At 41.4% G+C, this 12,350-nt stretch overlaps 2 protein-coding genes across 4 annotated transcripts in view; both read right to left on the reverse strand.

The window, feature by feature from the left end:
* Window positions 1-1,789: 1,789 nt before the first annotated feature.
* On the reverse strand, window positions 1,790-6,954 carry kpna2 (karyopherin alpha 2 (RAG cohort 1, importin alpha 1)). Its single transcript, XM_078270297.1, has 11 exons — window positions 6,863-6,954; window positions 6,525-6,638; window positions 6,271-6,411; window positions 5,121-5,209; window positions 3,945-4,213; window positions 3,744-3,838; window positions 3,271-3,534; window positions 2,924-3,157; window positions 2,431-2,613; window positions 2,145-2,294; window positions 1,790-2,047 (listed from the first exon to the last, which is right to left on the reverse strand). The coding sequence occupies exons 2-11, from the start codon at window positions 6,579-6,581 to the stop codon at window positions 1,958-1,960; spliced, it is 1,572 nt and encodes a 523-aa protein (XP_078126423.1). The 5' UTR covers window positions 6,582-6,638; window positions 6,863-6,954; the 3' UTR covers window positions 1,790-1,957.
* A 1,886-nt stretch (window positions 6,955-8,840) lies between these two features.
* bptf (bromodomain PHD finger transcription factor) overlaps window positions 8,841-12,350 on the reverse strand; it is a 35,288-nt gene continuing 31,778 nt past the window's right edge. For all 3 annotated transcript variants that reach the window (XM_078270294.1, XM_078270292.1, XM_078270291.1), the window contains 3 exons: window positions 12,231-12,315; window positions 10,997-11,183; window positions 8,841-10,555 (listed from right to left, as the gene is read on the reverse strand). In XM_078270294.1, coding sequence (XP_078126420.1) covers window positions 10,540-10,555; window positions 10,997-11,183; window positions 12,231-12,315 — 288 coding nt within the window. In that variant the 3' untranslated portion in view covers window positions 8,841-10,539. The remainder of the gene's footprint in view (window positions 10,556-10,996; window positions 11,184-12,230; window positions 12,316-12,350) is intronic.

Here is a 12,350-nt window from a genome sequence, read left to right on the forward strand (position 1 = left end):
ATTCACCATACCCCCACATCATCACATACCCTTCACCATACCCCCCATCATCACATACTCTTCACCATACCCCCACATCATCACATACCCTTCACCATACCCCCCACATCATCACATACCCTTCACCATACCTAGAGATTGGCATGGTTTTATTTCAGTTAGCCTAATAGCTGGTTTGATTTGCATTGAGAGATGATTTTATAGAAAGTACCCTCATGCCAATCTCTAGGTATGGTGAAGGGTATGTGATGATGTGGGGGTATGGTGAAGGGTATGTGATGATGTGGGGGTATGGTGAAGGGTATGTGATGATGTGGGGGTATGGTGAAGGGTATGTGATGATGTGGGGGTATGGTGAAGGGTATGTGATGATGTGGGGGTATGGTGAAGGGTATGTGATGATGTGGGGGTATGGTGAAGGGTATGTGATGATGTGGGGGGTATGGTGAAGGGTATGTGATGATGTGGGGGGTATGGTGAAGAGTATGTGATGATGTGGGGGGTATGGTGAAGGGTATGTGATGATGTGGGGGTATGGTGAAGGGTATGTGATGTGATGTGGGGGGTATGGTGAAGAGTATGTGATGATGTGGGGGTATGGTGAAGGGTATGTGATGATGTGGGGGTATGGTGAAGGGTATGTGATGATGTGGGGGTATGGTGAAGAGTATGTGATGATGTGGGGGTATGGTGAAGGGTATGTGATGATGTGGGGGTATGGTGAAGAGTATGTGATGATGTGGGGGTATGGTGAAGGGTATGTGATGATGTGTCTTAACCCTCCTGTTGTCCTTCAAAGTTTCTGTATCAGAAATATAAGTTACTTAAAAGCAAATTGCCTCAAAAATAACATGGATGGTTCCATACAACGCTTTTGCAAGTAAAATGAAGGATCGGATCATTACTCTCATTGAATTGTGGGGGTTTTATTCAACTTTATAGTATTTGAAAAGAAATTGAAATGGTTTCAAAACATACCAGTCTGTGATCCACATCCTCTGATTTTAATGGTTAGTCAAAATAATTCATAATGTGCTTTTTTTTAAAATCAGAAAGTAGGTATAAGTTAATATTGAGGTTTATTGACCATGAATTCCAGAAATAAGTAACACTAGAGGTAATAGGTTGGAATGAAGTCGGCTAACAAGATGCAACCCAGAATGGGGTGATCATTTATACTTTACAGACAAAACAGGAGGACAAGGGTTAAGGTGGGATTTTAATTGTTTTAAATAAAAAGGCATTAAGATAAATTTCCAAAAGTTTTTTTTTTTTTAATTCCTCTTTAGTCAACTTTAGCATGGGTTGATTAATGTATGAGCGCCACTGTATGGCAGCTAGAAAAAGGGCCAATTCTGGAGAATCCTTTATAACAAGTCTGGTATGTGACTGGGCAGCAAACCATTTGGCTACCTAGACTTTAAACTATACACAATTTTGTGCATGTAAACATGTCAATGTTAGAAGCTAAAACTTCCATTTGTACACTTTAGCTCTTTAAATACCAGAACTTGTGGACATTCATCAATGCAAAGTGCCTCTACTTCCAGATTAAAAAAATAAATGGATTCATGTGTGACATTGCAGGATTTATTGCTCGCCATACTGGCAAGTTAATGGAATCATAAAAGGTAAATTTGGTCAGAGTAGAACTGAGTTAGGATGAGCAAGCATCAAAGATAACACACGGCTTGGCTAATCACACAGGATGAACTATTGAAACGCTTTGTGAAGGGAAGAAAATTACCATTTAGTAATTACAGACCGATTCAACACAAAGTAAATACCCTTGATGGTGAAAACAACATGATCTGACAACTTTATTTACAATCACGTTTTGTCGTAATAAAACAGTATGTACAATACATACAAAAACAGTGATAATTACATGAAGAAAAGGACAAACGGTAGCAAAGAGGGTACAGTACAGGTGAGAGTAGAGCTATTAGAAAGTTATCTAGAAATGGAAAGTGCTCTTGTTTTCACTGATTTGGAACGCATATCCGTCATCGGTAGCTTCTGGGACCACACTCTGCACCTCCTCCTCCTTTAAAAATAAGAAACAAATGTAAAAAATCAGTAAGACCACTCATGGACATTCAAAGTTTTTTTAAAATCAGTTCAAACATTTCAGAGACACTTACCTCCCCAGAGAAGTATTTCTCAATCAGGTTGAGGGATGCTTTGTAGATCATCTCGTTCTCATGAGACTGCAGAGCCTCAATCTTGTCCAGTCCGCCGCATTCTTCAATCATGAGACTCAGCTTGTCCGACTCCCCAATTTTGTCCCCGGCCTGGTAGGAAAACACACACCAGCAGAAGTATTTCACAGCCATCTTGTCACGTCCAATGATAAATAAAAATCTGACTTATCAGATCGGGCAAAACGGATAACACACATCTCCACTTTTTCCATGAAAATGCACTCACCATGAAGATATTGGTAATGGCATCCAAGATGACGAGGACAATTTTGCTGTCCTTCGAGGAGAGCAGATCCAGGAGAGGCTCAAGCACATTGGCTTGAACGAGATAAACCACCTGCTGAACATTGCCCCCACTGGTGAAGTTCGTAACAGCCCACACAATCTCCTTCTGAGTCTTGTAGTCACCCTGCAGAGAAAAGAGAAGGGACATGATCAGCCACATAGTCCGAAACGAGTCATGTAGGCATCTGGGTACACAGTCTACAAAATATCAGAAACTAGGTAAAACTGTCCTTCCCAAAGGAATGTCTTTAAATGTCTTGTCCAAAACCCAAAAAGATATTCAATTACACGATTTAAAAAAAAAAAAAAAAAAAAAAAAAAAAGAGCTGGAAAGATGCACTTGTGTGAAAAATGTATTAAAATAGCTGGCGGTTATTTTTTGTTGTAGATAATCATAGCCCTAAATCCAACCAAAAAAAAATTAAATAACTTGCCTCCACAAGCGTATTGACCATGTATGGAACGAGGCCTGCGTTGATGACCTCCTGGATTTGGGTGTCCTTCCCTGCTGTGATGTTGGACAGAGTCCAGGCTGCCTCCTTTTGAATGTTGTTTCTTTTGTGGCTCAGCAGCTTGGGGAACATGGGCAGGGCGGCGGCATCCAGCACCACCTGAGTCTGCTCATCTGTACCAGTCACAATGTTGCCGATGGCACGCAGCGCTGGGGTCTGAGGCAAGGAAGGGTGGAAATAAGGGGTTATTCTACAAGAACCAACCATCACGCTTCTGACACATCGGAAGCACTTATTGAAAGAAAAAGAGAGAATGATCGTATACGTACAATGACGGGGAGCACTTCACTTCCAAGCAGCTCCACCAGGCGAGAAACTAAGCCAGCCTGGACTATCACCTCGATGCGGTCATTAGAGCCATCCGTCAGGTACGAAACCGCCCAACACGCGTCAGCCAACACCTCCTGGTCATCCGTGTGTAGTAGACGAACCAGAGTGGGTAGGATCTGTTGGATTGCACTCATCGGGGGGGAGGGGTTCTTGTTGCGGCAGAGGTTAGACAGCGTCCATGTAACATTTCTCAGGTACGCGGTCTGCAAAGAAATCAAGTTTAAGAGAAGGCCAGGCATCAAAATATGTTAAGCAGCATTTGGTAGAGTCACAGCACCCTCTAGTGGGCAGTGAGGTGAATACATTTGACCATTTCAAGAGCATCGTTTTCTGACATTACATGAATTAAAAAAAAAAAAAAACACATTTAAGAATACAGATGATATGCAATATGATTAAAAAGAACACTCACAGGTAATACAGACAGGTCAGGAACTGCCAGCAGAGTGAGCAGAGGGGCCACAGCTCCATGCTTGATGACCCTGTCTCTAAGGGGTGATCCATCACCTAAATAGGGGAAGAAAAAAAAAGAAAATTGAAAAATTAAATATTTATGACCTTTGCTTATCACCAAACATTCACGACAACCAAATCAATAAATTCTGCCAATTACCAGCGATGTTTCCCAGGGCCCAGACTGCTTGCTCGCTGATGTGCTGGTGGGGGGATGTGACCAGGCTGATGAAGGCAGGGATGGCCCCGCCCTCAACAACTGCCGCCGTCTGATCGGACGTCCCAGAGGCGATGTTGGTCAGAGCCCAGGAAGCCTCAAACTGGATTGGATGGCAGTCCGCCCGCCCCAGGAAGGCGACAAACTTGGGGATCAGGCCAGCACTGATCATCTGGTTAATGGGAGGATTCTTGTCCCGAGACAGAAGTTTACTGCATTCAGGAAGAGTACAGTAAACGTTGAGTCACATGGCAGTCAGTCGTCTTTAAAAAAGGAACACGCCGACTTGGGACTCTTATTCCCCGTATCCCCCAGAGTTAGATAAGTCCATACATACCCTTCTCATCTCCGTGCGTGTTGTAACTGTCTGATGCACCCACCGCTAGCCTAGCTTAGCACAGATCCTGGAGGTAACCGGCTCCATCTAGCCTAGCTTAGCACAGATCCTGGAGGTAACCGGCTCCATCTAGTCTGCTGCTCCCAATAAGTGACAAAATAACGCCAACATGTTCCTATTTCCATGTTGTGATTTGTATAGTCACAGCGTGTACAAATAACAAGGTCACATGACACACAGCCATCTTCTAACCGTATACAAACTGGGAACTATATTCTCAGAAGGCGAAGCACTGCTACTTCTGCTACTTGGGCGGAGTGATTTGCTCGCAGCACCTGAGAAGTCCCGTGGTGAAGAGCAGAGTGTAACAACGGTGCTTCTCAGGTGTTGCGCTAATCCCTCCGCCCAAGTAGCAGTGCTTCGCCTTTCTGAGAATATAGTTCCCAGTTTGTATACGGTTAGAAGATGGCTGTGTCTCATGTGACCTTGTTATTTGTACACGCTGTGACTCTACAAATCACAACATGTAAATAGGAACATGTTGGCGTTATTTTGTCACTTATTGAAAGCAGTAGACTAGATGGAGCCGGTTACCTCCAGGATCTGTGCTAAGCTAGGCTAGCGGTGGGGCCGTCAGAGAGTTACAACGATGAGAAGGGTATGTATGGACTTATCTAACTCCGGGGGATACGGGGAATAAGACAAAGTCCCAATAAGTCGGTGTGTTCCTTTAAGGTGCAGTAAAGCTCAATTTACAGAGATATTTGATAAACTGTTATTACCGTGCAGCCTGTGTAGCCTGGAGCTGAGACTCAGCATCACCGCTGTTCACTCCTGTGAGAATCTCTTCAACCGTCCACTGTCTGAAGGCCTGCCGATGGTCACAACATGAGCAATGATTTAAAAAAACAAAGGAATACACAGGAGGTGGACAACATGAATGGGTTTACATGCAAACAAATGCAATATCCCTGCTACTTCATGAATGTTTAAAGTTTTGATACTTTAAAAAAGTAATAAGTTGGTTTAACTGTAGTAAATAGAGGGTGGGGTTTATGCTGTTGCACTAGTTCCTCTTTGTTTTAGCGCTGCAACTAAGGATTATTTTCTTGATTAGTTTGGTAAAATGCCAGTAAACGGTGTACACCTGACTGTCTCATAGAGTATATTAGCCCTCCTACACAATCTGGACTGTAGTCTTATAACCTATTCCCTGTTTTTTTTTTTTTTTTTAAATTTATATTATTTCTTCTCTTGTTTATCAAGCAATTCTATTAGGTTTACATTCTTGTCTTTTCATAGTTAACTTTTAATAAGCTATTGCACTGTTCAATCCCTGCACTTTTGCACTACCACCATTGCACCCACTCTCCCATAGCACCTTACCATGGTCATTGCGTCACACGGTCAGTCCATACCAGACGATCGATCGATCTGCGTTTTGTCATGTTAAAGCTACTGGATGCCTAAAATATCAGGATGAATACATCATCTACAAATGTCTGTTTCCCAAAGCCCAAGATGATGTCCTCAAATGATATTTAGCTTACCGTCAAAGGAGTGACGAAACTAGAAAATAATCGTGATTAGGAAGCTGGGATCAAGAGAATTTTTAGTGGCCAACTAGTTAATGTTTGCAGCTCCAATTTGTCTAATCAATTTGGTATGGTATCAATGTATTTCAATTCAGTAATACCAACAGTCAAAGATCACAGTAGAGCTGCTGAGTAAAGTCCTTTTTCTTTGGATGGTTTTGCAGGATATAGGTAGTGGTTGAGGAAGCGATAAGTAGAACCGACATTATTTGGAACTGGGGGTTTGGTTCACCCCCTGGATATAAATATCATTGAATTCTTGCAACAACAGATTAAACAATAGAGTAAACATTATCTGAATTTAAATAAGGATTTAAAAAAAAAAAAAAAGGCCTACCTGACAGTTTTGGGTTCTTTCCTGAAGAGGAGAAGTCGCATCGTCAGGAAACGCAGCCACATTTCTTCTTTTGAACATCTGATCATCTTTCTTCGCCTTGCGGAGCTCGACGTTCACCTCCACCCTCCTGCGTCGAAGTTCCTGCGTTCATTTCAAATTAAGTCAGACATTTTAGGGGTTTTTTTTCCAAACAAAACTCGTTGACAACGATGCTGATATGATGCCAAACTCAATACTTGTTCGAGGAAACTCACATTGGCATCTTTGCCTTTGTTCTTGAACTTGTTCAGACGTTCGACGTTCTCAGACATTTTCAAGTGACAAGGAGGCGTAGCAGCAGTTTAAAATCAAGTCTGGTGGAGTTATCCCTGCACAACATGTAAAAAGTTATTTCGAGGTGCCTCGTGAGGCGAATGACCAACATGTCTAGCTAAGCAGACCGTCGGTTTGACAGTAAAAATAGGCCTACTGACAGCTGGCTAAAGTTGGAAATAGCTAGCACGAAACATGGAAAAAAAAAAAAACGTATCTTTTTCAAATATAAAATGCCATTCTTTTAAACAAACTACATGAGCAGTTAACACGAGCTTACCTGGTCCTCGAGAAAAAGTTATAGTACCCAAAAAGTGCCGCACAGACCTTTAAATTCCTGCAACAAAGCCTCCTGATTGGGCCGTTCGAGCAAAAGCATCCAACCGCCTCCGTTCATTGGAACGTTTCAAAAAATCACAGGGCTCACGGGACATGTCGTCACTACGTAGTAGCATCGCGATATCTCCGTGTGATTTTAATTCTATGGTTAAATCCGACTCTGGGTCGGTTTTCTGCCGTCTTTATATTGTTTTTCAATGGACCTTTGCGAGGGATGAACTGTTCCCGGATCGGCGCATTTCTAGTGTCATGATACTCTTACAGGGAAATTATTTAAACGGTCCCAAAAAAAATTGGATTACAGCTATTTTGTAAATCTGAAATCTTAAATTACACTGGCTACTTTTTAAATATTTAGTTGTTCGGAAAATACATGTATCTTTCTGAAAACATGGTTTTATATGTATCAGCTCATACTAATTACAGAACGGCTTTTGAGTTAAACCTCTTTGGAGGGATAGGGAAATATCATATTTATAAATCAGGAATGTTTCCTATTTCTGATGTTTTTAAGCATTCCTTAAGAGTCTGTAACCAATACACTGCTGCAGCGAATTTGAAGACATGTAAACCTATTTCATGTTTTGTCAGTTCTTAATCTTTTATTCTAATGAATCTGTCTCCTTGTTTTATATCGCAATTATTGAGCTGCTGCTCTGTATATGCAAACATTTCCAAGTATGGAATGCCATTTTATTCATTTTAAATTGAATGCAGGTATAGAGGTGGATGAATAATGTCTTTGTCATCATGTATTTTAGTTTAGTTTAGTTTAGTTTGTTTGTTTGTTAATGTATATGTCACCATTATGTGTACCTTTTAATTTATAGTGAATGAGTGCTGTGTGACTGCTGGCTGTCTCTATGTCAGTCCTATGTTCAGAAATATGCATAGTCCCTATCAAATAAACCAATAAAGAAATACACTTTTAAATAAATACATACATAAGCCTATTAAATACATCCTAAAATAAATAAATGAGAAAATAAAAATATAACTGTAAATATATAAATGTTAATATACTTCAATAAACAAATGGAGCGGGGTCCGATTCCAACGCAGGGACTTTTACTGCATGTCATTCCCCCTCTCTCTACCACTTTCCTGTCTTCAGCTGTCCTAAAATGGACCTTTTTCCAAATGACTACTTTTATTTATTTCAGGGGACTTTTATATAATAAGTCACTGGTTACCAGTTGCTGCCCGCATCCGCTTCAATACACTAGTACTTGCATACAGGGCCACGAACAGATCAGCCCCAGCTCACATCCAGGACATGGTCTAACCCGATCCCCCGACCCGCCCGCTCCGCTCTGCATCAGCCAACCTGTTTGCTGCCGCCTCACAGCGAGGGTCAACTAATCTCTCAAAGAAATGAGAGACTGTTTGCTGTCCTGGCTCCTAAATGGTGGAATGAGCTCCCTGTTGACATCAGGACGGCCGAAAGCCTACGCATCTTCTGCCGAATATATATATATATATATGTATATATATATATATATATATATATTTCTTGATGCTGCACTTTGATATAGCTCTTTGTAGCATTACCTATTTAGAGCTAATGTACTTACACTTACTACTTTTTTTCTGGAGTTTGCACCTTCAAGGTTGAAAGCACTTAATTGGAAGTCGCTTTGGATAAAAGCATCAGCTAAATGACATGTAATGTAATGTAATAAAATGTAATGTAATGTCATGTAAAGTCCTTTGAAAAACATCCTCTGAAAAACACAAAAAAAAACCCTATTTATTTATTGAACTATATTGACTATTTCATATATGTATTGCCTCATTTATTTATTCCAGGATGCATTCCTTAGGCATATTTATTCATTTACAGTATGCATACTTAATGTTGAATAAAAATGTCATTCCATACGCATGTGTCGCTGTGAGCCACAAACACGAGGAAGAAATCAGTCTTTTCCATTTTATTAAGTTCCATATACATCAATATTTCTTCAGATGTAATACAAAAAAAAGAAAAAGAAATCAAGTGAAAATCTGACAATATTTTTTTTTTCTTTTACAAATACATAATTTCATGATTCCCAGTCAGTGACTACTGCAGAGCCATCCATCTACTATATCTCATTACTGTACTTTCAGTAGGTTATAGAGGTTTATCCAAGCAGACTACGGATGTCCACTCATTTAGTATGACTGTCTTTCATGCCACTTCAGACTAAACAATGAGAGGAAATGGGAGAGGAAAAAAACATTGTTCCACATATCAGAATTTAGACACACAAGTCCTGACACATTATGCTCCGTAAAACTCAGCCAGTGTGTGTCAGTATTCAATTTCTTATTTCTCATTGGACATTATGGACATATTGGACAAGGATGGCCTGAGGGGATTTTTTTGAACAAAAAAGAAAAAAAGACACAAAAATAATAAACGTGGAAATATGAGAGCTCCTTAAGAGTCTTTTCTCCGAGGTAAACTTTCTTCTGAAATGCCTCAGTTGCTCACGCTTCCTCAGTACGGTCCAACTGATTAAGACAGGTCCAAAAAAAAGGTCCCTTTAGAGCTGAAACGGGCAGAAGGCAGCTCTGCCTGAACAGTTCTGTGAAAGCAGCAGTGCTGGTTGCACCGTCAGAAGGAGCGGATCCCGAACACAGCGTGAGGCAGAGTCTGTCACAGAGTTACAGTTCAGAAAAGCCATATTCTTGGCAAGTGCATTTTGTTTGACCAATGTACGATGCTCTCTAAGAGGCTGACGAACACTGTAGCTTGTTGTTATGAGACCTACAGAATGCAGAGAGAGGGGAAAGTTGAGAGCCCTTTCGCTTTATCGTTTGTTTATTGTTATGACATCTCGACAAAAAAAAAAAAAAAAGAGGATGCAAATGGGTCGATCCTGCAGCCATGTTGGGTGTAATTTATTGGGAATGCCTTTATTACTTAAAGAAACTTTCCACAACTACAAAACTGAGGTTACTTTGTGAAGTTAGGAACAGGACGAGCTCAAACGCTTCACTCTTTGTAGTACATTTTAGTCTTATAAAATAATACCGTCTAAAATGATTTTCATAATTATTTAAAACATTCAAACAGTGTTAGATATATCTTACAACCACTGTACATGATAAAAAGTATGTACATTCAAGACAACCACCTTAACAACCAGCTCAGTCAAAGTCAACAGGGATGTAACGTACAAAGCATCTCATAAATATCTCTGTGTAATAAAATATGCAGCTTTATATATATTTTTTTAATATCCAAAAAGGTCAAGACGCTATCCAATCCAACTCAGATGTATAACAGAAAATAAATACAAGTTAGGAACTAAAATGCATTTAAAATCCCTCTGAAGCTAGCTACTGTGATGGACTGAAGGCCAAATTGAAGGAAATGATGAGAAGAAAGCATGTCCCTGGATTACATGATAAACACAAGTCAACATGGCTGCCATTCTGTGATTAAACTGAATATTCTTATGGTTACCAAACATGTTAAATTGGTGGTGTTTACTTGAAAGCCCATTTGGTGTTTGTGTGCGTGTTTTTTCATTGTTAATGTGTTTTCTTTTGCGGTTCTGGAAACAGAAAGTCATTATTACTAAAGACCCCCAGCATCCAGTCCAGACTCCAGCTAGACTGGCCCACTTAAGAATCTGACAATCTGTAAGAAAGAAGAAAATGGGATGGCATAAATCAAAGGCATGCAGCAAAGGTGAACAGACACAAATGCAAGATGGCACACAGATACAGAGGTCACACGGCGCTAAAGTTCTGTTAAGACATCGGACAAATCGTCTAAATGTGTCAGCTCGGTTGGTTTTAGTACGGCCAAGCAACGGTGACAGTTCAAAGCCAACTCTAGTCTACAGGTAAAGCACATTCTACTGCAAAATAGCACGTACTACACATGCCGGTGATATGAACAAAAGTAAAAAGTGAATGATAGGCATAAATGCATAAATCAAGAAAAGACTGACATGACAGCCGGTGAGGCCAGCGTCAACGCTTTACAACACACACACACACAACATAAGCATGGGAAAAGGAAGAGAGAAACTGAGGAACCTCCAGAGTCTGCAGGAGTAAGAGCACCTGACCTTACCTGCTCGCTTTGAAACCTTTAAGCTTCTGTACAAAGAAGGCTTCAAGCACCTCGGCACACTGAAAGAAGGGCGTGTCGTTGGGGTTGTAATAGCGACAGTTGTCGAAGATTTTGGTCACGTCGGCCACAAACTCTGTGAGCTTGTGGTAATGTCGCTTCTGCAAACGGGTTTCCATCGTGGAGAAGTCTACAAGGGACAGAGAAATACGGGATTTATTTACAGAACGCACACAACATTTCCTACATTCCGGGCGCCCGGATAGCTCAGTTGGTAGAGCGGGCGCCCACATATAGAGGTTTACTCCTCGACGCAGTGCGCCCGGGTTCGACTCCGACCTGCGGCCCTTTGCTGCATGTCATTCCCCCCCTCTCTCTCCCCTTTCATGTCTTCAGCTGTCCTGTCAAATAAAGGCCTAAAATGCGCCCAAAAAAAAAACCATTTCCTACGTTCCAAAATATCGTGAAATAAACAGCATGTAGAGCGTTTTTAATTTTTAAGATTATTTTTTGGGGCTTTTCTGCCTTTAATGGACAGGACAGCTAGGTGAGAAAGGGAGAAAGAGGGAGGGGGCATGCAGGAAATGGTCACAGGTCGGACTCGAACCCTGGACCTCTGCGTCGAGGCATAAACCTCCATGTACACGTAACGTGCGCCTGCTCCACCAACTGAGCTAACCCGGCCACACGATTTGAATCTTTTTATCTGGATTATTATTATTATTTTTTGGATTATTTCCTTTAATGATAGGAAAGCAATGAAAGGGAGAGAGAGGGGGAAGACATGCAGGAAATCGTACCAGGACCCCGGACCTCTGCATCGAGGCATGAACCTCTGCATACGTGCGCCCGCTCTACCAACTGAGCTATCCTGGCCACTTATCTGGATTGTTTCATCATTTTAGGGAACGTGCGTCTGCCTAAGGGCTACGATCAGGCCCAAAAAAAACAGGCCCGACCCACATCAACCAGCATAGTTTCTGTCTAAGCCTAACCCGAGCCCGAGCCATGGCAGCAGTTTTTGCCCCAGCCTGATTAAAAACCCAAACTTCCACTGTAAAAGTGTTACATAGACTATAAAGGTCTGCATTTAAACACTGGGAAAATTGTGTGCGCCCGACCTGATTCAAGCCCGGGGCGATTTCAAGAAATTACAGCCCCGGCCGGGTTGAATTGGGTCCAATCGAGTTTGGGTAAAGAGTGTGTGTGTGTGTGTGTCACTTTGATTTGTTCTCACCCATTGGCTCCTTGATCACACGATAATAATCAGGAGCGTCGTGGGCATCCACCGGTTCAAGGAACGGCCATGCCATTTTATGAGACTGTTGAACAAAACAAGAAATGATTACACAACACA

Source organism: Sander vitreus, chromosome 15, assembly GCF_031162955.1.
Source record: "Sander vitreus isolate 19-12246 chromosome 15, sanVit1, whole genome shotgun sequence".
NCBI classification, from domain to species: domain Eukaryota; kingdom Metazoa; phylum Chordata; class Actinopteri; order Perciformes; family Percidae; genus Sander; species Sander vitreus.